This window comes from Aquarana catesbeiana, linkage group LG03, assembly GCF_042186555.1.
Source record: "Aquarana catesbeiana isolate 2022-GZ linkage group LG03, ASM4218655v1, whole genome shotgun sequence".
NCBI lineage: Eukaryota > Metazoa > Chordata > Amphibia > Anura > Ranidae > Aquarana > Aquarana catesbeiana.
The window spans coordinates 404,549,528-404,576,146 of NC_133326.1; the positions used below are offsets into that span (position 1 = coordinate 404,549,528).

At 40.5% G+C, this 26,619-nt stretch overlaps 1 protein-coding gene across 6 annotated transcripts in view; it reads left to right on the forward strand.

Annotated features, from left to right (window-relative positions):
- The window catches only part of TENM2 (teneurin transmembrane protein 2), a 2,056,834-nt gene that overhangs the window by 1,410,219 nt on the left and 619,996 nt on the right, over positions 1-26,619 (forward strand). For all 6 annotated transcript variants that reach the window (XM_073620699.1, XM_073620701.1, XM_073620700.1 and 3 more), the window contains one exon: positions 22,685-22,884. In XM_073620699.1, the coding sequence (XP_073476800.1) occupies positions 22,685-22,884 (200 nt within the window). The remainder of the gene's footprint in view (positions 1-22,684; positions 22,885-26,619) is intronic.

Genomic DNA, 26,619 nt, shown 5'->3' on the forward strand with positions numbered 1-26,619 from the left:
TGGGGATACATCACTGGAGGATGCTGCATTATTATCCAAAAAAAAAAATCAGTGAATAGCGATCTCCAGCATAGTTATAGTGCAATTAAGGCATATTCACACATTAGTAATGTTGGAATGTCCACAGAATGTTGGGAAAGCATCCAGTCTCACAATATGCCTCCCCAACCTAGCTAATTGGATATAGCTACCTGCTTTGCTGAAGTGAATCCAAACTATGCTCTAGCAGTTCAAACATTTACTCACAGTGCTGATGTATTTGCCACATTTCCTGAGTTGTAAAATATAGCAACATAGTATTTCTGTTTCACACTCATATAGCTACATGTTTTGTGTTTAGCTTTTATTGAATTAGATTTAACTTTTTGTGTTATTATACTGCAATTTAATTAGGTACAGAGTTAAAGCAGAAGGAAAGTCTTGTGGTGGGTGAGTGCTTGTCATAATGTACATGTATACACAGAATACATGTACATTATAACACACATAAATTTACAAGTGTACTGTAGTACTGACTAATTCAGGCTTTTAGATGTTGCTCCACCCCCAGCTCTATCTCCTCTGTTCTTCCAGGTCCTTTGTCACCCTCTTTGGCCTTTGGGTGGCCTCTGATGGTGTAAGTCCTGCACATTCATGCAATGATTATATTGCCTCTGGCACTCAGAGTTTCCTGGAAATGAGACGGAGTGTACACTGACTTGAGCCACAGGTAGTGTACGCTTTAGAAGAGACTGTTCATGTTCCTTCAGCCAAAAAACCTTTTTAATTTTTTAGATTTCGTGCCATTTTAGTATGTTCACTGAGGGGAAAGATACTAAGAATGCTTGCAACTACAGTATAATTTGTTAATGAGTTTTTTTTTTTATCTTATATATAGGTGTGCATAAAATATACTCAAATACATAAAAATTTAGACATTGAAATGTTAGGTTTGGATTGATTAGTAAATGGTAGGAACTTCTGTTCATTTTCAATATCTTGATTGGTAATATTTGCTTCTCTTCCTGTGGTGTCAGAAAGTGAGAATAGTATTTTCCTCAATGACATAAACAGCCATACAAACTCATTTTGGCAGACTGCATGAGGGTCAGAACCTATTAGTTTTCTGGGCTTTTGTTATTATGGGCTGCTGCAAATTTGAACAAAGCATTATGACTGCCTATTTCTTGAAAAAAAAACAAAAAAAAACATGTAGTCCCCCTCTCAAGGCACCGATTTATGTGCCATCTAACTGCTCCCTCATGGGGGACATTTTGGTGGTCATTCTTACCTGGAGGACTAGTTTTAGGGCTCTCTTGGGTACCTAACCAGTTCACACTATGTGCAAGTAAATGATATAGAAAAAAACCCAAAAGATTCCACACAAACTTTGTATTATTATTAATTCAAGATTCAAAGTCTCGGTGATTGTAGGTAAATCTTCTCTGTCAACCACTGTGTTAACCACTTCTTGACCATGTTATAGACAATTGTGGGGTCGTGCAACACTGTACCCAAGCAAATTTTTTTTACACAAATAGAGCTTTCTTTCAGTGGTTTGATCACCTCTGCAGTTTTTATTTTTTGCGCTATAAAAAAACAAAGAGCGACCATTTTGAAGAAAAACAAAAATTTTTTTTTTACTTTTTGCTATAATACATGTCCAAAAAAAAAAAAAATAATATATATAAATAGATAAAACACATTCAGTTTAGGCTGATATATATATTCTTCTACATATTTTTGGTAAAAAAAAAAAAAAATGCAATAGGCATATATTGGTTTGCTCAAAAGTTATTGTGTCTACAAACTATGGGATAGATTTAGGGTTTTTTATTGATTTTTTTTATTGTTTTTACTAGTAATGGCGGCGATCTGCAATTTTTAGCAGGACTGCGACATTGCAGTGGACAAATCTGATCCCAAATGACACTTTTTGGGGACCAGTGACATTATTACATTGATAAGTGTTATAAAAATGCACTGATCAATGTAAAAATGACACTGGCAGGGAAGGGGTTAACACTAGGGGCGATCAAGGGGTTAAGTGGGTTCCCTAGGTGTGTTGTAACTGTAGGAGGGGTGGGCTCACTGGGACATGATAGAGATCAGTGTCCTGGGTACAGGAGATCTGACATGTTCCCTGTCAGAATGGGATTTGCTTGTTTACACTGATAGATCGCTGACTTGCCTCTGTACTAGGCGATCGTGGGTCACCGGTGGACCTACGGGCACGCTCCTGCAGCCTGCAGTGGGAGTGAGAGTGCGCCAGCCGCAACTGTGCCTGCGCGAGCTGCCGTACAGGTACTATGATTCACGCAAGAGAGCCGACCTGTCACCGTATAACAACAGTGGCTGGTCGGCAAGCGGTTAATCGGAGATCCTGCCATTAACACTACTTGATGTTGCAGGCTGACAACCCAAAGCTTCTAGCTTGCAATTAACAGCTGTGTTGTCAGTCTGTCATGTGTGATTCTTGACAGGATCTCCAGGTAAGAAACTTTGCAATACAATCCCCAAAAATTATTTGCTTAACCACTTTCACTTTACAGCACGGGCTTACTTTGCTGGGAGGGTATACATGGACGTTCTCCAGTGATTGTGCTGCCCACATGCCCCCTGTGGCTTGCAGGTGGCATGTTCTGTGATCAGGGTATCACAGTGGCCCTTTACTACATGATCAGCTGTGTCCAATGACAGCTGACATCAGAAATGTAAATTCAACAGCATGAGGAGAGAAGAAGAGTGTTAAAGAGACATCGGCACTGATAATCAGGGCACTGATTAACAGTGTGCTGATTATCAGTGCAGTTCCAGCAGTGCCCCCCAGTGCTGCCAATTAGTGCCCACCTATGCTGCCAAACAGTGCCCATTAGTGCCTTCTATCAGTTCTGCCTACCAGTGCCCATCAGTGCACTTTAGTGCCGCCTATAAGAGCCCATCAGTGCCACCTCATCAGTTCCACCTCATCAGTGCACATCAGGGAAGGAGAAAAAAGACCAGTTTGCAAAATTTTATTTCAAACAATGAAAAAAAAATGTTTTTCTAATTTTTGCTCATTTGTTTAGCAAAAAAAAAACCCAGTGGTGATTAATTACCACCAAAAGAAAGCTCTGTTTGTGTGAAAAAAAATATAACAATTTCATATGGGTACAGTGTTGTGTTATGCATGATCGCGCAATTGAAAATTGGCCTGGGCAGAAAGGGGGTAAAAGTGCCAGGTAGGCAAATGGTTAATGGGGGCATGTTCATAAACTTACTTAAAAACAGATTTACATATACTTTGTGTTCTTTTCACACTAAAGCCTTCCATGATCTAAAAGCTAATCTTAATGATAGGAATTTACTGAGTATTATTACAGTGTTTCATTGCTGTATGTGTTGTCCGTAACTGAAATGTGTTTTTTTCCTCTGCGCCACATCAGATAAGCATTAAAAATAGTATTTGTCAGTCAAATTTTCTTTACAAAATGTCCTATCAATCAATCATCTCCTAACAAAGCACAATAAATAGAATCCACGCCAATAACACATTACTGTATGTTAGGAGTAAACAGAGCACCTATGAAAATTAACATGAAATTTCCATTTTAATTATTGGATTTGAATCATTCTTAGAATTGTTATAATGCAAATGAAATTCCCCATTGTTTTCCTTTATTGCATTTGCTACTGTTGTTTGTTAAGTAGAGTACACATTTCCATTTCATGCTGCGTTATAACATGTTTTATAGAATGACTATGAGAGAACCAATCATTGACAAGAGGTTAACTCTTCCCCTGCTGCTCATTTTGCCTCAACACATTTGTAATTAGATTGTAAGCTCTATGGGATAGGGAATATTGTGTCTAGTCATTTTATTACCGCCATGTTTTCATGAATGTTCTCTGTAAAATTGTATATTGTGAACAATTCTAATAGTAAATTGTATTTAAGCATGTAAAATGAATCCATTTCTTTGTTGTTTATGTAGAAATACAGGTGGGTACACATATTATTTATATAGCACAGAAACAGTCTTCAGTGCCTTACAAAACAACATTTATAGAGGAGCATACAGTGTTAAAGTCCCTACTATAATCACACAGCCACACACTCACACATACTGATCAGTTAATTAACTTCTCACAAACTGCCCCTACAGTGCATGTATGGATAATTTTAATACATGACTCCTCTAGGTAAATTATTATTTAAACCCCCTATGGAACGAATACTGGTGGCAAAAAATAAATATAGTCAAACACAAATTGGCTTGCGAAAGTTGAGTGCTGTCCGGGAACCTTTTTTTAAGTGCACTGACAATACATTATCAGGACAATCTTTCCTGGGTCTACCCACTTTTTCCCCAGTCCAAGCACTAATAGGCTAGAAGCATGATATTCTTGTGAGAGAAAACCTGAGTATTACAAAGGTAGGGGCCTGAATGGAATCTTATCCAGAGCTAGCTATCTGGTGCTAACCCTTCTATAACATGCAAAAACTAGTTCAGACAACATCTAAATATTTAAATGGGATTAAACAAAATGCTATAATGCAAACCTGACTTTATCTTTAGTGAATATTGCAATTAGATAATTGCCTGTAGAATTATTGTTTAATTTTTACACATGCACATTAAAAAATAGCAAATATGCCAAGTGAAGGCTGACATATTCACTAAAAGCAGGCATGCTGTAATAGCCAGGTGCTAAAGTTAAGTATGACATTTTCTCATAGCCAAATGGGGGTTACAAAAGTGAAGGATGGATAACTGTATTATGGAACAAAAAAAGGAGAAGTGCTATATAATGAGCTCTGTGGAGGGCTTAGAACTAGTTCAGGTAGGAGAGTATGCAAGAAAGTCTGGACAGCCACACACTAGGAAAAATGCAAGTGTCTTTATTGTAAAATTGGGATGATACAGCATACAGGACTCTGTGGCGAAAAAAGAACAGGCAATCAGCTAACGCGTTTCGCACTTATGCTAAGTGCTTAGCATAAGTGCGAAACGCATTAGCTGATTGCCTGTACTTTTTTCGCCACAGTGTCCTTGCATTTGCATTTTTCCGGATCTGAATGCTAAAAGGTGTACACAAGGTAATCTTTTGGCTGCATGGTATATTATGTTTTTATACTGTCCCCTATACACATTCAAATGCAAAACAATAACGGTAATAATCGGTTTTGAGTGACTGTTAACACTATGCAGATGTAATTAATTCAATGCAAGAAGCGTTTTTACTACCTATTTCACTTGTAATATAATTAAGAGCTGGCATCAAGAAGATGAATTGACACAAAATCCCCTCCCAGAATCTCAGTATTACCCCCTTCAGTGGGTCACGTTCTTTATTAGAAGGGATACTCCACAGAACAACTTCACAGAACAATGTAAATGGAAGAACAGTAGTGTGTACTAACATGCAAGTAGTTTAGATCTTTTGTAACATGTTCAGAGATATCCGGACAGGAGGATAGTAGGAACAGTGTGTGGCTAGGACTATGCCCAGCATGGCTGACATCATCAGTCATGCCTCCAATTGCAAACCCATCCCTCCTACTACCTGAACCAGTTCTAAGCCCTCCACAGAGCTCATTACATAGCACTTCTGCTTTTTTTGTTCCATAATACAGTTATCCATCCTTCACTTTTTTGTAACCCCCATTTGGCTATGAGAAAATGTCATACTTAACTTTAGCACCTGGCTATTACAGCATGCCTGCTTTTAGTGAATATGCCAGCCTTCACTTGGCATATTTGCTATTTTTTAATGTGCATGTGTAAAAATTAAACAATAATTCTACAGGCAATTATCTAATTGCAATATTCACCAAAGATAAAGCCAGGTTTGCATTATAGCATTTTGTTTAATCCCATTCAAACATTTAGATGTTGTCTGAACTAGTTTTTGCATGTTATAGAAGGGTTAGCACCAGATAGCTAGCTCTGGATAAGATTCCATTCAGGCCCCTACCTTTGTAATACTCAGGTTTTCTCTCACAAGAATATCATGCTTTTAGCCTATTAGTGCTTGGACTGGGGAAAAAGTGGGTAGACCCAGGAAAGATTGTCCTGATAATGTATTGTCAGTGCACTTTAAAGAAGGTTCCCGGACAGCACTCAACTTTCGCAAGACAATTTGTGTTTGACTATATTTATTTTTTGCCACCAGTATTCGTTCCATAGGGGGTTTAAATAATAATTTACCTAGAGGAGTCATGTATTAAAATCATCCATACATGCACTCTAGGGGCAGTTTGTGAGAAGTTAATTAACTGATCAGTAGAGAACTCCTGGTATTTGCTTGTGACACCAGATTTTTGGGAAACATCAGGTGTTCTCTCAGGATGCGAGGATGTATCAAACATTGTAATTCAAGAAATCAAGATAGATCAAAAAATAAGTTATAGCAGTTTTCCTGTTTTAACTAACCAACAGCCTTTGAAGCACATCTGAAGGCAACCTCTGTTAACTTTTAATATTTTCTCAGAAAATGCTTTCACTGAGAGATGAGAAGCAACTCATTCACTTCTCAATTATTAGCTCTCAGACTGGATTTAGTAGTTACTGTCATGTAATATGTCTACTACATATTTCTGCTAAAGAAAAAATAATTTTCTTCCAGTTTACTGTGACTGATAACTGGGCTAGTCTTGAGCAGTCCATGATAATGGTTGAACAGTTGTTTCTCTACAGAGCTGAAAGCAAAAGTTTGTGAGCCCTCTCCTGTCCTGCTAACCGGTCATGGTTTAATTGAAAACCAACTGTTACGTTCAAATAAGATCTTGACTAAAGTTTGCAGTATATATTTCCATCACTGTGAAATGAACTTCACACTCAGCCTTTCAGCCCATATCCTCTTATCAAGTATTTCTTGATTTCGCAGATTTTAGCTTAAGATGAGATTTAATAGAAAAAAATATATGAAACCTATTAGACTATGAAGCTATAAAATAGGACAAACAGAAAATCTGATTTTCTGTGCAGTATGTTTTCACATTTAAGTATTTTAGTTTATATATTTCATGAAAGTATACAACACTGACGATATTCCCTAGATCAACTACCCCTGGTGTCACTATCTATAAATGTTAGTATCCATTTATATTTTGTGTATTTAGGAATGCATACAGCTATTTTTTAATACAATCTACTTAGCTGGCAACTAGTTCTTGAGGGAGTCTACTCTACATTTAAAGAGGAAGTAAACCCTGCAAATTAAAAGCATAATGGGCTAGTATGCATTGCATACTAGCCCATTATGTGACACCTGCAAACGAAGCCCGCGCTGTCCCCTAGGCAGGCCACATCCATCTTTGCCCCTCTTCCTTCCAGGGCCGCGGTCGCCGGCTCTGTGACTGGCTGGAGCCACGTGACACACGCTGGGGAAGAAACGGCACGGAGGTCCGCTTCTTCACAGCGCATGCTCCGATGTTGACATCGGCACACTACAAGTGAAATATCTCCTAAACAGCGCACGTTTAGGAGATATTTCCACTAACTATAGGTAAGCCTTATTCTGGGCTTACCTATAGGTAGAAGTCACACAAAAGAGTTTATAACCACTTTAAACAGATCTTACTGTGAAGAGACCTTTCCTTATGTGGAGGTTAAATATCTTTTTCTCCAGATGTAAAGACCGAAGGAAGACAAATAAATTCAGTTCAGCTAATCTTTCCTCATAGCTGAGCACCTCCATGCCTCTTGTCATTTTGGTTGCCCTTTCTCTGCACTCTCTCTAGTTCTCCTAGTCCTTTTTTGTGAACTGGGGAGCAAAGCTGAACTGCATATTCCAAATGAGGTCTTACTAATGATTTGTACAGAAGCAAAATTTTGTCTGTCTCTGGAGTACATATTTTATAAATAACAATTTATAAAAAATTATGTTGTCATGGTATTTTGGAGCCATCATTTAAAAGGTTACACTATCACCTATCTAATATTACCACCAGGGACAGATTTATACTGTTTCTTTGCTAGGTCACTATCTTGCGTCGCCTCACTTTTGCACCTGTTGACTAGCTTGTAGTACACTAGCAAGATCACGGACACAGGTTTCATATGTTTTGTGCTCTTGCTTGTTTAGTGTAACTGCAGCAATATTTCCTCTGTACAGGCAGTCCAGGTGCAACGTAAAGCCTGTCACTGACATGGCTCATGTATACAACAGTGTTATCTTAAATACGTACAGCATATGACCATTCATGACAATGACAAGCAGAATGTTGCACCTGGGCTGTCAGGGTGTATGGTTTACGGCTACAGTTGTGGTGAACTAGCTCAGCTGGTCCATGTACTAGAGCCCTTACAAAGCACACGAAGCCTGTGGACAGAGGTCAAAAGAGAAACTTAGAATTAACAACTAGAACAGAAAGACAGATGTTGATCCTACACTGCTGGCAGATATGTTACAGTTGTACAGAGCAATGATGGCTGAACTAGAAGTATACAACTCCACCAAAAAAATACACAAATTATACAGGAACAGAAGCGAGGACAGAGCCAGACATCAGTGCAAAAAAAAATTCCCGTAAAGAAAACAAGAAGATTCCCGGCCACAAAAATTCTTTTCTATAGCAATATGAGGTGAAATTGAAGGCTTGGTTGGTCGAATTTCATAATCAATGGTGGCACCATTGGATCATAAAACACACACAATTTCTGAATTTCGAAAAGAAACCAATGGTTAGACTTACCGGTAACTGTGTTTCTACGAACTTTCCAGGATGCCAGTTAGGCTCCTCCCTACAGGAAATACAATCAGTTTACAGAGTTAAAAGGCCCAACCTTCCCCCTTGTTCCTCAGTTGTTGTAAAGTAATTCTCCCAACCGATTCACAAGGGGTCTTTAGACACTTACCACCTATTGTATACACTCTTTCCTCCACCCTTACTGGGCGAGAAGTAGACCTGCCATCCTGGAAGGTTCATAGAAACACTGTTACCGGTAAGTCTAACCATCGGTTTTCTCATCTCACCTTCCAGGATAGCAAAACATGAGGATAATAAAGTAAACCCTGGGCTCAGAAGGCTGGACAGGTATGTGCCCAAGCACACCAACCTTATGACTTCTGAATTCTGACATGTCAGCTGTGAAAGAGCTCTACATACCCAGACTCCCTATACGCAAATGCATTAAAATTAAGCGGATAGGAGCTTGGTAAACACAGATTGTACCTATTCTGTAAATATCCGGTGTCCCACCTGATGTTTGAAATTAAAATCCACTCCAACACCATAGGGTGCTTTTTGGTATTAATTAGGCATACCTTTAGCAGAACCCCACTTCAGGAGATTGTCAATAGCAGGAGTAGAACACTCACATTGGTTTGTTACAACCAGTTCTGCTAAAAGGGTGATATGAAGAATACATATAGAACTGTAACCCTATTTGAGTTAGGTATATGGATCAGATATGTTCTGATGCTGCATCCTCAGGTAATACTCCTATGAAGAGAAGTTTTTACTAAAAAAGGTGATCTTATAACCTTCCAGTGTCATACAACCCTACCGGGGTACAAGCACAGGAAATACTTTGGGCATGCCTGAATGTAGGGACTGAATTTTCTGACATCTGAGTTTCTGCAGCCAGAACTCCTGGTCCCTACATGTACACAGGAAATTAAGGTCTGAAAAAAAAGTACACATATAATATCACAAATATAAAAGATCATAGATTGTGTGTTTCTGACGCACAGCACCAGAAAATAGATGTAGGCATAAAAAAAAAAAGCATAGATTACAATGCTGAATTCTGAAGTGCAGCTATATAGACCAACACAGAAAAAACATGACATGAACTTCAAAGTCGTGTATTTCAAAAGTGCAACAAGCTTTGGCTATATAATAAATAGAAATAGAAAAGACGCAAACAGTTTCCAGTGTTGTGTATTCTGATGCGCAGCCAAAATGTAAAAACAGAAAAGACACAAAAAACTAAAAATGTATATTTCTGAAGTGTAGCAAGATAAGCCATCTAACACCAATATAAAGACAGCAGGACACGAAATTCAGTGCTGTGTATTGCTGATGCTCGACCATGTACAGTCATATAACCAATATGAAACCAGAAAAAAGGTACAAAATTTCAACATTGTGCTTTTCTGATTAGGAACAATATACTGTCATAACAGAAAGACACTGACAACCTTCAATGCTGTGTGTTTCAGATTAGCAACAGGGTACAGTCATATGACCAACAGAAATGTCACTAGCAAACTTCAATCCTGTGCAATTCTGATTAGCAACAGTGTACAGACATGATTGACAGAAAAGTCACTAACAAACTTTAAATGCTGTGCATTTTCGATTAGCAACAGGGTACAGTTATATAACTCACAGAAATGTTACCAACACTTCAATGTTATGTATTTCTAATTAGCAACGGGTTACAGTCATATGATCAACACAAATGTCGCTATCAGACTTTAAATGCTGTGCATTTTGATTAGCAACAGTGTACAGTCCTACAGTCCTAGTTGCCAACATTGTAAAAAAATTTTAAGGGCACTTTTTTGGCTGTGGGCGGAGTCTTGTTCTAATTAGGGGGCGGGGCATGCGTTTGTAGGTGGGACATAGTGAGAAAAGAAAAATGCGGGGTGTGTAGCGTGCTGTGCCGAAACATGGGTGTGGTTTATGTTAAATGGTGGGCGTGGCTTATGTGGGCATGGTTCAAATGGGGGTGTGGTTACAGTCTGAGATGAATGAGAGATGGAGAAAGAAAGGGGAAAAGAGGGAGGGAGGAAGAGAGAAAGAAGGAAAGAAGGAGGGAAGGAGAGAGACAGAAGGAAAGAGGGGTGGAGGGACAGCAGGCCCTGATCCTACACCACAAAAGAAATGTGTATTTCAAAGTTTAACAAATCAGCAGATTAAGATACTCCAAACAACTGGTGTTAGCGCTTCAATCATCACAGCACCATGGTTGTTGTAGTGTCAGGATGATTGATTATTGATTATTACTATTATTACATTGTAATATAGAATGAAATCATTCAACTCAGCATAATCCAGAATCAGTGGGACCCCTGAGTGTGTCACCTGCCACGTCGCCTGCCACCAGATGCCATCAGGTGTCCCTAGCAGAGTCCGTCCTTACATCAGGTGCCCCCAGCAGAGTCTGTCCTTACATCAGGTGCCCCCAGAAGCAGAGGCCCTCCTTACAGATCTGTGTCCCTGGCAGCGGAGCCCCTCCTTACATCTGGTGTGCCCAGCAGCGGAGCCCTACTTTACATCTGGTGTCCCCAGCAGGTTGCAGGGCGGTGTATGGAGATCAGCAGGTTGCAGGGCGGTGTACGGTGGTCAACAGGTTGCAGGGCGGTTTACGGTGGTCAGCAGGTTGCAGGGCGGTGTACGGAGGTCAGCAGGTTGCAGGGCGGTGTATGGAGGTCAGCAGGTTGCAGGGCGGTGTATGGAGGTCAGCAGGTTGCAGGGCGGTGTATGGAGGTCAGCAGGTTGCAGGGCGGTGTATGGAGGTCAGCAGGTTGCAGGGCAATGTACGGTGGTCAGCAGGTTGCAGGGCAGTGTACGGAGGTCAGCAGCAGGTTGCAGGGCAGTGTACGGAGGTCAGCAGCAGGTTGCAGGGTGGTGTATGGTGGTCAGCAGATTGCAGGGAGGTGTATGGTGGTTGGCAGGGCGGTGTACGGTGGTCGGCAGGTGGCAGGGTGGTGTACGGAGGTCAGCAGGTGGCAGGGCGGTGTACGGAGGTCAGCAGGTGGCAGGGCGGTGTACATCAGCAGTGTTGACATGTGTGCCACTGTGACCCTTGCTCTCTATTTATAGAGCCACAGTTAGGTCAGGGTTTAGAGACAGTCTATGGGGAGAAGCCAGCACATACCTGGTCCTGTTCAATCCGCAGGCTGTAAATAGTGCCTTCTACCGCTCCTAGCAACTCCTTCCACTACGGCTTCCCCAACATGCAGGCAGCATGGCATAGGGCGGGATCAGAGCAGCAGTGATGCTTACGGCCCCGCCCACTCATTCCTTGCTGAAGAAACATAGCGGCTCGCTGCCTGTCTCCCTACAGCGTGCATGTGCCGATATGATCCACCGATACGCATAGCGTCATGACACACTCTGTGTGTCATGATGGGGGGGGGGTGACAGAGCGGCCCGGGGGTGGGACAAAAAACAATTTTTGGGACAAATGCTGGGACAATAAAAAAAATCGGGACAACAGAAATGTCAGTAGCCAACATCAATGCTTTGCATTTCTGATTAGTAACATGGTACCCATGTGGGTACCTCTATGTAGGTAGGACGGTGCGAGCTATGAGGACCCGCTTTGGTGAACATCGTAGGTTTATAGAAAAGAAGATTGAAAAGCATGAATCGTAAATTACAATGAATATTTTATATTTAATATTTCCTATACAATATATTTTTACATTACATAATAGTTTTACATAATATTTTTTACATAAAACCAAAAACAATTTAATATTAAGATTAAAAATTAAATATGAATTATAATTACCATAAATTATATATAATTTGTATACAAATATGAATCCCGATCTATTACATCTATACTAACATAATGTTTTATAATATATTATGAATTCATGATAATGTTCTTGCAGTATATTCTGTTGTTGATAATAATATAAATGTTTTTATATTCTATATAGCACAATTTATATAATCTTTTTACAATTTTAAATAATATATGATAGGATTATAGGTAGTTGTAATTAATGTATATACAGTTGTTAGCTTAAGATTTTGTTGCTATTTTTTACCCTCTCCTCTTTGTAGATATGAACTCCTGCTGTGAACTCCATGCTCCTGGTTTGTGATAAAGCCATTGGCTGATTATGAGGAAGAGCTTGGGGTGTCGCGTATATAGGAACACTAGAGGAGATAAGGGCATTACCTGAAGAAGGAGGCAACGCCTCAGAAACATGTTGTCATAGCAACCGCTTCTATGCGTGTCAGAGGAGTTATAAAAGTGCATATACTGAGCTACTAGTGAACAATGAAAAAAATTATTCCTATGAGGAAAAGCTGCGACAAAAAAAACGTGATATCCATGCTAAAACAGTGCAAAAAGAAAGGAAAAGGCAATAAAAAATGAACGCCAGTGCTTCTGGGGTCACGTGGAGCGTAGTGACGTCAATGCATAGCACCGCCCTGACATGTTTTGTCACACATGACATTCTCAAAGGGCACGGGCGATGCACTGAATCATCACCTTAAATATACATGGAGAAGCAACCAAGCCTTTTTCCCATCTGGCGGCCGTGTTGATGATACTAACAACCCTCATTTCTAATTGTTATAGTAGGGGAGGAAAGACAGATGCGTAACAAATGCACATACCTACCGCCCGCCCTCCCTCTCAGGCAGGACCAATCACGGTCGAATCTAATTCCCACAGACTGTTTTTGTACAATACAAAAACAGAAACGAATATAGATATCCATATCCATAAACCGTAATAAAAAATGGGCATCACATCTCACTGAACTCTCGAGCCATTAATACCTTGATGCAATAAAGAAAAAGGAAAACACATGGTGATTATTGTAAAATAAATAAATTAGGCAATAAAAAATAAAAAATAAGAGAATAAAATATGAAAATAAAAAATGTAATAATAAATTCATATTCTGACCAAAAATATACCGTACCTCATAATAAGATGAGGATAAATATATAAATAATAATAGTTGACCCTCCGAAGCCTAGTACAGGGCCTGATAGGTCCAGAAAAATTGAATGAAAAATTACAGATCATACTAAATACATAAAAAATGCACTCTCAAGTTCGGTTAAGAATACAACCTCCGTTTGTACAAAAATGAAACAAATTTAATCGATAAATTCATAAGATCTGGGCAGAAAAAAAATCCACTAAATTCCTCAGTGCCATTCCAAAATCGATCATGAGTTATCGATAAAGGCATTAATCTCGATGTCAACATTCAAACCTAAAGGTTTGAGACATTTGACACAATATATCCAACTCATTTCGAGCTTGGATATAGCCCTTCTCTTAGGACCACCTCTCCAATGAGATTTAAGTTTATCAATGGCCAAAAAGGACGTACCCCTAGGGTCCATATTGTGCACCTCCAGGTAATACAGGGTGACCCTTGAAACCCCTCCTGATGTTACCAATGTGTTCATTCAATCTCACCTGGAGGGGTCGCACGGTACGCCCAATATACTGTAATCCACACGGACAAGTCAAGAGGTACACCACATGAGTCGTAGAACATGTAATAAAAGACTTGAAGTCAAATTCTTGACATGTACTGTTAGAAACGAACTTGATAGTCTTCCGATGTTTAATATGATTAATGCTACAAACAATGCATTTTTTACATTTGTGGTAACTCACCAAATTCTGAAAGAACATTGGTTTATTGCTTGGGGGATCACAAACACTGGGAGCTAAAAGATCTTTCATGGGTAAATGGGAGGAGGACATCATCGATGCCAACCGCAGACCAGAATTGGTTCTGTGGGTTAGGTACATTGACAACATCCTCCTCCAATTTAAGGGATCAAGAGAGTTACTGCACACCTTCATGGACTCTTTGAATGACAACGACAGAGGTATTGAGTTCAGTTATGAGGCATATCAAAGATTCTTTCTTCACTTTGGAATTGGACTCAGTATTTTCTTTATGTAGACTTTGTACACAGTGTTTTTTTCATTTATTTTGCACGATATGAATTCTTTATGTGGACTTTTTTTAATTATATATTGTGTTTATGGTTGTTGATTGGGTTTAATACTGTTTTTTACCCACACTACGTTATTTGGGTTTTGCAATATTTTTATATCAGTTTGGGTTTTTTTTTCGGAGATTAATTTTTTCATATAGCGCGACCTTTTCCTTTCTTTTTGCATCGTGTCAGAGGAGTTAGCAGACAGTGAATTCCCTCTCCAGCCACGAGTGACGTCACGCAGCGCCGGCTGGTCCGTGCGAGTGTTGAGCGCATTGTGAGATAAGGAAGTGGACTTCTAGTACCAACAGCTACAACCCTTCACCACACCGCAAGTCTCTGTGAGCCAATTGATTTACACAGACCAGGAGAGGAGGCTTGCATCGCGCTGTTCATGCTAATTTACATTGCATGTTTCTGAGTGCAACCCTTGATTTTATGATTATTTTATCAATAAATACAGTATTACACTAGGGACGGCTTGCGCTCTCTCTTGCCTTGTATACTTTCACATTTTGATTAGCAACAGGGTACTGTTATATAACCAACCGTAATGTCACTAGCGGCCTTCAATGCTATGCATTACTAATTAACAACTGAGTACAGACATATGATCAACATAAATGTCGCTGACAAACTTTAAATGCTGTGCCTTTTTGATTAGTAACCGAGTACTGTGTCACTTAACAAAATTTGAATGTTGTGCATGTTTCAACAGGGTACAGTTATAGAACCAGTGGGAATGTTACCAACAAACTTCAATGTTGAACATTTCTAATGAGTCATATAACCAAGATGATAGAATAGACACAAAACAATGTAGTGTATTTCTGATGTTCAATAAGGCACAGTCAAACAGAAAAAGACAGACAACTCAGTGCTGTGTATTTCTGATGAGCAGCAAGACAACCAGAAAGGACACAAATAAACTTCCACATTGTGTGCAGCCAGACGAGGCATAAAGTCAAGGTCATGGTACATTCAACTGCCCAACAAAGGGCAACATCTATCATAGGCATAGCCTGGACTCTATATACTAACCTTCATCCACCAGAGGAGAACCAGAGTGGTTCCAAAAAAAGGAAGTCTAAGGTGTTTGAATACCCCTCAGTAGTAATAGCTGTTGGTTCACCACTGTCAAAGTATGAGCAGGTGTAGTTAGCCACACACACAGGTGAAAGAGTCCAAGCCCCCCAAGCATCTAAGGCCTTAATGAGCACAGACCTAGAGATCAATTAAGTCAGCCTCAAGAAAAGGTGGTCACAATCTTAGCCTGGAGGCAATCAGACACCTGTAGGGCTTAACAAGCAACCATTATATACAAGTTAGTATATGTAGCTCTTGCATAGAGGTTTGCACCAGAACCCGTCAATTAAGGGTTGCAGCATAATATTTTATGTTTCTAAATCCTCCAAGGCGTGGGCTGTAGCCCAAACCACAAGAGGTCCCGATTAACTCTTATACACCAACAGATATAACTGCAGTGTAAGGAGGAATTCAACAGTTGAGCTTGTTAAGGTGTTACGCCTACCAAGCAACCCCCACAATGAGAATATGTTAACCAGTGTACCCTTTTACTGTGCCTCCCCCCATATGCGAAAAAATTAGGAGGCAGGTTAAAAGCCAACAACCTCTAAAGGTACCCTTTTGGAGCTACAAACTAGATTCCAAGCAGCTGCTGGCCTAATATATTCAGATTACCTGGTGTGCATTGCAGACCAGGGGAAAATCTTTGATATCACTCCTGGAATCTCCAGGTTCCTGCAGTCTACTTCACATCCCTTCCAATTAACCCTTTAGGAATGACTAACTTGTTCAGTGGCAGAAATAGCCAATAAGAGACTATCTGTGTCTAACAGGTCTCAACTCTTCACTAGATTTCTCCTTACTGATGAGTTTAGTGAGAGGATAGCAACTTAATTTTGCACAAACCACAGCATCTCCTGAGTAAAAGGAGGCTTGTGGACATTGATCTAGCCAAGGCTTCTGGGCTTTTTATTCCTAGACCCTAGGGCAAGGATAGTAGCACCCTGTATTGAGGGAGGGAGTCCTATCTCAATGCCCAGAAACCACATGGCTACTATTAGGGACCCTGCTGCTAGTCTCCCAAGGCAAAGGGAAGTACTCATCACTGTTGTCTATTCCCTTTACCACAGCCACAGAGCTTGCTTTTCTATCCTCAACGTCGCATGAAAGGAGGAAAGCGGCTAAACTCACCTGCTTCCAAGTTGCTGTCCCAACTGGGGAGCTGCCAAGTTAGGCTAATTACTTCACACTGTACCAGCAGCATACATATACATCTCTTGACAGGAACTTGGTAGGAGGCAAGATGCTGGGAGGGCTCCCCTTGCGGCCGAGTGTAGCACGCCCCTGAAGGTGACACAGGAGGTGTGGTGTCCACAGAAGCACGAATTGCCTGATTTCTGGAGCTGGTTGCCAGAACTTGCTGAGACAGGCAAGGTATACTGCAAGGCAGGCGTGCTTTAGGAAGTCCAGGAGATGCGGACCAGTAGAGCAATCTGGATAGCTCAGTCGGGAGTCAGGCCAGGAGTCATTCACAGTAAGACAGTCCAAGATCAGTGTGACCAGGGGTCAGCTGAGTCTTTGCACAGAAGACCTTTACCTCCACCCATTCATGGTGCTGCGCGTCCTTGTGCGTTGACTCGTGCCGGTGCACCTTTGCCTACGCTGGTTCGCGATCCCTGCACTATTGTGCCTGGAGATGTGCCTATTTCCCTGATACCTCTTCTGGGATCCCAAATTTTTCAGAAGAGGGAGCGGGGAGGCCAGGGCCAATAAAGCCAGGGGTGACTAACAGACAGCCTTTCTCCACTTCTGATGTCCCTCTTAGGGCATTCTGCCTTTTTCTGAACTCACCTCAGCAAAGGCACTTACCTGGCCCTTCATGCTCTTGCCCCCAGTGGCCTATGCTGCCCTTCCATCCTCGTTCTCCATGAGGTGGCTCCAGGCAGACTTTTGCTACTTGCAGCTCGCTGAGTTGTGGTAGAAACAGGAGTCTCTCAGCCTCCGCATTCACACGGGTCCGGGGTCTCCTCCATGCTTATCCCCACCTAATGGGTCGCGTTGGGCGCTCTGTCACTTTCCTGTCCTGACCAGAAGTTCTGGTTTCGGATCAAGGTTTGGAGTGCACTAGGTGCTCCCCTGGTGTCTTACATCGTCTGGACTGCGGAAAAATGGCACCAGCTGCACACAGGAGAAGACAGGAGGAATGCCGAGCTGCTGAGCAGCGTACAACAGCTGGGCCATCGCTCCACAGCGGGGCCACCCGGACTGCCTGCATGACACCTTTTGGTGACCTGTGAAAAGATCTAAGGCGACAGGTTAGTGCAGCCCTCAGTGGCATTCACAAACCTGGCTCACAGGGGTACCATCTGACTCTCCTAGTCTTCTGGTCAGAGAAAAAAAAAAAACGTTTCGATGTGGGAGAAACACAATCAATACTGAGGGACAGGGGGAAAGGTGGGGACCTTTAACAGCTGTGAACTGATTGTGTTTCCTGTAGGGAGGAGCCTCTCATCTCTCATGTGTTGCTGTCCTGGAAGGTGAGATGAGAAAATGTGTTCAAAATTTGACCCCATGTATGACCTGCATTAGTCCGAAAATCTTTATTATGATATATGGGAATATATTACTGGCAGTCAGCATTATAATGTGTGGGTGGATGTTTGGTGCCCCTGAGAACTCTGCCACTCTATGTTGGCTCATGCAGCCTAGGGAGAGAGGTTAGGACTTGTGTGTGAACTAATTCAAAACAGCAACAAAAAAAAATATGATTTCCTTGATGCAATAGGAGTTTCCCAGGCCATGCCATTTTTAGTTACCCTGTCAGTATGTTGTATTGCAGAGGTGGACAAAAGATTATGTTTTTAGAATGGTCTGACTGTAGGAGGACAAAATATTATCAGCTGCTTGTGTTTAATAGTTTCAACTGCTCCTCACTTTAAAATTGTTTTCTAATTTTGTATTAAACAGATTATTCACCAATGTTGTACTTGTAATAATAACTGAATTTATAAAGAGAAAGTATAATGCTTTTGATAAATGTTATTATATTATAGTGTTTGTTACCGTAAAAAAAAAACAAAAAACGAATCCTGTTCCTTTGAGCCCTGGTTCACATCACATGCCAAATCACTGGCTACTGCCCACAATGGAACTGTCTGAATCAGCGCAATGCCAACTTTACGGCACTGCACTGATTCCCAAAAGTAGTTTCTGTACTACTTTTGGCGATTTCAGGTGCAATTTCAATAGACATCTGTGCAGGAAATCTCTGACATGCGGGAATAAAATTGTGCAAGTTCAGCTGAACTTGCAAGCTTTCAATTTCGCAGCAGTGTGAACCTGGGTTAAAGCATGGTATACAGCACAGTACCTGTGTTGTGTAATTTGGCCCCCTGTATCACCTGAAATACCTGACTGATCCCATCTGGTTCTTCCCTCTCCCTGTAAGCTCACCACAGTTTATCATGGCTGCTGAACCCCGATGCCGTGGTCAGTTTACATGCCTCCATCATCCGCAGCTCTGCTCTGTGCTTCTCTGTCCTCTCCCTGCCTGTCAGCTCTGTGTGTATGTGAGTCACCCCTCCCCTCCTGCCACTATTAGTAGTATTTTAAACATTTAGAAAATGAGAGCCCCTCTCTTTTATCCAGCTATAACATGCAGTATAAGTGTTTGTGGAAAACGGAGCTTGTTAATACCTTTTTGCAGATATCTTCAGGCCAGTCATGTGACTCCCGGCCGCTCTCCACTCCCATCTAAGGGCTACAGTAGGAAGAGCTGAGCGGCCAACAAGGCGGTCATGTGACCTCCCAGCTGATGTCAGTAGGAAATCTCAGCTCCTCCTGCTGTAGCCCTGGATCAGAGCAGAAGAGCGGCCCTGAGTCACATGAAAAGATATCTGCAAAAATGATATTTAGATGCTTTGTTTTCCACAAACACTTACACTGCATGTTATAGCTGGATAAAATGAGGGGCTGGCAGCTGGCATGCAGTGTAAGGTTACAAACACTTTAAGTTTTCAGTATTTTGCATTAACATAACCTGACCTTGGATTATTATTTCTGTAAAAAATTTAAAGACAAGGATTTAAGACAAGGTACATCCATTACCCTCACTTTGTAAAGCATGCTGAGCTTTCTAATGGGAATGCTTGGAAGTACCCTGTATATAACTGAGTAAGGTAAATTATCTGTCTGGCTTATTTCAGCTAGAAGTTAGGAGAGATGAGGTATTCAGCAGTGTGCACCATCTGATCTCCATGTCCTTTAGGTCTATTACAGAATCACTGCCTTAGAATGCTTCTGTTCTTGCTTGGGCATTATTACATATGTTCTGTAAGAAGTGCATAGGAAAACATTTGTATTTTATTTGGTGGATTAAAAACAAATACAAACATAGTTACAGTGGTAACAAGGCAGCAAGGGGTTAAAAGGGCTTTGCTAATACAGTATTTTTAGCACTATAAAGAAGAAGCTTTCTCAAATAATATTGGTTACCTGGCTATTCAGATAAATCTGGCTATTCAGATCTGAATAATCCCCAACATTTCATATTGTCAATACATGCATGCTATACTATGCACTTGCATGAAAAAGTATCCTTTCTCTTTGTATTGCTTTCTTTGTGTGAAAAACCTGGTGATCCTGACAGTCCCCATGTTTTTTTTAACTGACCACACTAGGCATGAGAACACAATATCAGTTTCCTGGCTTTGCTCTCTGCCGTACAGCCATTCGCTGAAAAGACCAGTGTGCTGGTGTTTCCCCTCCCTTAGCTCTCTGAGCTCCTTATGTAGCTGAGGGTATGACATCACTTATAAAAAAAGGAAACATTTTTGAATGGGTTGTTTTACAAGGTGAAAGTTCACATAAACTTTAACATTATGCTACAAAGGTCATCTAGTTTACTTGTTTGGATGTTTAATCTGTAGTTTAATATATCTCTGTAAAGTGTCCTGACCGCTTGTCAATAAACAAATCCTGACTGCAATCTGTACTTCTGTAGCTTTTAATCAAGAATATTGTTTTGTTTTAATAATTTATTTAAATGGGAAGCATTTTACAATATTCTTTATAATACTCTACTATTTTATATGTGCAGTAGATATTTTAAATCGATAGTAAATAAATAAATGTAGCGCTATGTGTAAAAATATATATAAATATAAAGTGCAAATCTCTAAAATAAATAAATCCTACATATAAATGAATAGTCCATAAAATGAAAAAATTAAGAAACAAAACATGAAAAATTAAAAACTCTTCTTGTGATCAGTGTATCCACACAATTCCACCACAGTGATTGTTCGTCCTCAAAAGGAGTACATACCACCACCAGTAAAAATGCGCACTCACCTCCCAGATGAGTCAAAACTCATATGCGGATCTCCCCACAAGCTCTTTTCTCTCACTTCCTCTTCCCAATCAATGGTGGGTAATCCAGATGGCTCTTTTCTTAATGGTAACTCAGCTCATTAACATCCAAAGAAACGAATCGCCTCCCAGCTTGGCTCAAGATTCCATGAGTTCAGGACATGTAAATAATAAGTATAGAGACCATAGTGTTCTCCGTATACAAATTGTATTCAAAGCCCCTAAACAGACTAGTTGCACTTACAAGATAAAAACTTTTAAAATCACATATAAACCTCCTATAGATGGCAAGTGCTAAGAGTGACGTACAGCCAGGCTCTGTGCATGTGGACACGACAGTGCTACTCTGGAGGTTTTTATGTGATTTTAAAAGTTTTTATCTTGTAAGTGCAACTTGTCTGTTTGGGGGCTTTGAATAAATTTGTATACGGAGAACACTATGGTCTCCATACTTATTATTTACATGTCCTGAACTCATGGAATCTTGAGCCAAGCTGGGAGGTGATTTGTTTCTTTGGATGTTAATGAGCTGAGTTACCATTAAGAAAAGAGCCATCTGGATTACCCACCATTGATTGGGAGGAGGAAGTGAGAGCAAAGAGCTCCTGGGGAGATCCGCATATGAGTTTTGACTCATCTGGGAGGTGAAAGCGCATTTTTACTGGTGGTGGTGTGCACTCCTTTTGAGGACGAACAATCACTGTGGTGGAATTGTGTGGATACACTGATCACAAGAAGAGTTTTTAATTTTTCATGTTTTATTTCTTTCTTTTTTCATTTTCTGGACTATTCATTTATATGTAGGATTTATTTATTTTAGAGATTTGCACTTTATATTTATATATATTTTTAAACATAGTGCTACATTTATTTATTTACTAACTATTTTGAAATTAGTGTGGTGTACCACTTGGAATGTTTAGCAGCTGTGCACGTTTATTATTAGGTTATCTTATTTAAACATCACAATATTTTTTACTTGTGGCGCTGATTGTTTCATCTTATAATTTAGATATTTTAAAACAACTAGAATAAGTGCACGTATTGTATGTCTTCATGTATGTTTGCTCTGGAAACAATAAAATTCCTTGTCCTGAAGTTTGTACCTTTTACCTCCCTAAGCTTTATTGAAATAAATGTGTGTGTGTGTCTATCTATCTCTATCTATCTATCTATCTATCTATCTATCTATCTATCTATCTATCTATCTATCTATCTATCTATCTATCTGTAAATAAATTAAAGTGTTAAATATGCAAATATTATATTTACATATATTTACAAATACTGTAATAGTGCTGGAGATTGCATGGTTCATAAGACTTTCATGCTGTGTTTTTATGTTATAAAATGGCTGCACTTGCTTTTGCTTGGCTGCCCAGGGAACTTTGATTTGCTTAGTAAAGGTTGGTTTCCATGAGCACATAGTATATAATTTAACTACAATTTGATCAGAATAGAAATATTCAGTATTCTTCTTCAGAGGTAATAAGTCAAGATGAAAGTAAAAGTAATGCTTTTTAAAAATCCTCAAGGACGTCCTTTCTAGAAATCATGTATGATGATCTCTGTCAAGTAGATTGTACTATCCCTTTTATCATACAATACAAATGCAGGAATCAGATAAATATATAATAATTATTATATTTTTAGGGCCCACGAGAAACAGCAGCATAGACATTGGGGAAGTGGAAATTGGACGCCGTATAACGCGGGAAGTACCAGCAGGGGTGTTCTGGAGATCCCACCTCCATGTTGTCCAGCCACAATTCCTAAAATTTAACATCTCCTTAGGGAAGGATGCCTTGTTTGGTGTTTACATACGGAGAGGTCTACCTCCATCACATGCTCAGGTAAGAAAATGTAAATCCAGCAAAATGTACAATGTAGAACATTTAGGATGCATACAGACCTAACAGGTTATAGACAATAGTTGACTAATGTGTTGGCATTCTTGTATAAGGCACATCCTGTCTGCAAACATATTTACAGTAGTGAAATCAACTTTAGAAAACATTTCAAACCTAACTACAGCCAAATGTTTTTTTCCTGGAAAGAGTTGTCATTTTTTTAGGTTTATATTTGTGTCTGTGACTGTACTTTGGAGGTTTGCCCTCACTATATGTTTCTGGGACAACAATACAAAAATTGGTGGTGTGGGGGTAGTTGCCAAAACAGACAACAATGAAAACATTTCCAAAAGTTCTAACCATTACCCACACAGGAAATGAAAGTAAACATCCCCGGAGGGATACAAACATGACAGGAGCTCTAACCCTTTTCCATTAGTAATGTGGGCATAGACTTCATTAAAATGTATTTTGCAGCTAAATTGCCATATTTGCATTTAGCAAAATTTTGTAGAGGTGGAGACTTGGTCATTCAGCAGTTTAGACAAAATTTGATTAGAAAAAACATTTTTCTATTTAGAAGGGTTTTTGGGGGTGCATTAGGAGTAGTTCATTTCTTTTAATGTTCCTTTTCTTTGTGTACTGTCTTTGTTTACTTTGTTTCACTTTTTTTTTTCCTTTTTGTGACAAAATGTAAAATAATAAAGCTAAAAAGCAAGTTGATTTTAGAACATTAAAAAAAAACACAAGAACACCTTAAAATGTTTGTTAACCTAAAAAAAAATAAAGATCCTGTTCCCTTAAGCCCTGGTTCACACTGACTGCTGGAATGAAATCGTGTGAGTTCAGCTGAACTCACATGATTTCATTCCTGCATGTCAGTCCTGACTTTGGGAGTGATTTCAGAGACATCTGTGCGTGTTTCTGCACAGATGTCAATGGAAATCGCACCACAAATTCGCCAAAAATAGTACAGAATCTACTTTTGGAAATCTGTTCGGCGAAGCAAATGCGTTATCGCACCATTTCGGACGGTGCCATTGCCAGCAATTGCCCTTGATTTGATATGTGAAATTGCATGCCAAATCGCATCAATGTGAACCAGGGTTTAAACAGATTAAACAGCACAGAGTTTGTGCTGTGTAGTCTGCCCCTCTCTAAACTGTAAAAAACCTGGCTGATCCTGTGTCCCCCTCTCTGCGCTGATCACGATAATTAGGGCTGCTGACCCCTGACCACGGTGGTCAGCGTACATCCCTCTGTTATTCATAGCTCTCCTCTCTGCTCTCCTCTGTCCCCCTCACTTCCTCCTCTTTGCTTGTCAGCTCCATGTCTGTGTCTCTGTCTCCACCCCCCCTCACTGCTGCTATTAGTAGAAATAAAAAATAATAATAGTCAATGGCAGCCCTTCTATTATAGGCAGGCATAGCACACTGTATAAGTCCTTTATAAAAACAAGGCATGTAAATACCTTTTTAAGAGCGATCTTTAGGCCGGTCACGTGACTCACGACCAGTCTCCAGGGCTACTGCAGGAGGGGCTGAGCGGCCATGTGATCTCCCCAGCTGATATCAGAGGGAGATCTCGGCCCCTCCTGCATTAGCCATGTATCGGAGCTGTACAGCTGCCGCAAGTCACGTGACTGGCCTGATGATAGCTCTTAAAAGGTATTTACATACCTTGTTTTTATAAAAGACTTATACGGCGTGCTATGCCTAACTATAATAGAGGGGCTGCCAGTGATTTATATTTTTGGATTGACAATCACTTTAATTTTACCTTCCTGATGAACTCCGATACAATTCATCAAAACAAGAAATTTCATAGAAATCTTCTAATTTTCACAGAAAAAGTAAATTAAAAAAACAGAAATAAAAACTCTCAATTTTCCCTTATTTTTAAATTTCGCATATCCCCAAAACAAAATAGAAAAAAAAAGGTTTTTGTTAAAGTTGGGCTGTAAAATTATGCTGTCTTGCTAATTTAGTTTTTACACTGCAAAATTAAAAAAACACCTTAGTTTCTATTAAACAGAAATTCACAATAATTGAACCTATCGTTAAAATCCACATAAAGTATTAGGGAAAATGGCAGCATTATTAAATCACATTATTTTTTGAGTAAGAAAGTATATTTTTCTTGCTCTGAAAAAAAATATTTGTTCCCAAGCTCATTCATGTGACCTAAAGTCTAATTCACATAATTGGTGGCTACTAGGGACATTGTGGGCGTTCCACAACAATAGACACTGCATAGTCTATTACAGAGGCTTAGCTTAAAGCTTGTGGGCCCTGATGCAAAAGTTGAACTGAGCCCCCCCACTACTTCCATTGTGCATGCAGATACATCCACCACACCAACAGAGAATCCCAGCTGGTGACTAGGAGACACTGAGCAGTGTCATACCTCACCAGTGACATCGATCCCATCATGACTACAGGACGGCACTCTCCTCCTCTTGCCTCGCTGAGCTTGGTTACCATTCCATGTTGGCAGCACACAGCACAGACACTTCCCCATCCTGGGCTGTTCTCACCTTGTGCTCCTCTCCATTCAGGAAATGGCTCACAGCTTCTCCCCATCCAATGGGGAGGGGGTGTGGATTGTGGAAGGCAAAGTAGAAGCCCAGTACTGGAGTGTGGCTGTGGGGCCCTAGGGCAGATCGGAGCTGGATTTTGTGGAGGATATGATAATATGACAGGGAGGCTGCAGGGGCCCCCTGGAGCTAGGGGCAGGGTTGCAATTATGACCCCTGCAACCCCTTATGCTACTCCCATGGTCTATTCTATTCAACCACGCAGACATTAGATCTGTTTTACTAAAGAAACTGGGCATGCACAGTGTGTCCACAAACCTGGTCAAACAATCAAAGCGCAATGGTTATTTCACTTATATGTAGAGAGAGAGAGAAAGAAAGAGAGAGAGAGATGGGAAACCCCATATACAGTATATCTCTCTTACATAGGAAATATACTGCAATTAAAGTTGACTGTAAAAAACAAAGTAAAAAAATATATTATTTTACCTGCTTTGCACGGTTATCTCCATGCATATGCACATATATGCACACTATGGAAACAGAAAAAAGTTTACACACAATTTATTTAATGCTGCTTAACCACTTCAATACCAGGCTATAGTCATATGACGTCCGCAGATGGGATCTCCCATCCTGGACGGGCGTCATATGACGTCCTCATTTTCTCGCTGCTCCTGCGGGCCCCTGGGGGCCCACAGCTCGGCGATTGGGGATGAGATGTGTCCCTTGGACACAGCCCATCCCAGATCCGTGTAAAGAGCCAATAAAATATGGCTCTTTACCACGTGACCGGCTGTGTCCAATCACAGCCGGTCACATTTACTGCCCACGTGAACGGCGCTCATGCACGCATAGAGCGGTGATCAGGGACGAGGCTTGTCATCCTGACACAGCCCAACTCCAATCGCAGTGAAGAGCCAATGAAATTGGCTGTTTACCACGTGACCAGCTGTGTCCAATCACAGCAGGTCACAGAATGTCAACAAACCGCGGTAACAAGATGTTATCTGGTTCTCCTCCTCACACACCGATTGTGTGTGAGAAGGAGATTGTGGTAACATCTCGTTACCGCTCACAGTGTACACCAACCACACTGATTGCCCCCCTAATAAAGAGGACCTGTCACCACCCATCAAAGTTCCTGTCACCAGCCATCAAAGTACCTGTCATCACCCATAAAAGTGCCTGTCACAGCCCAT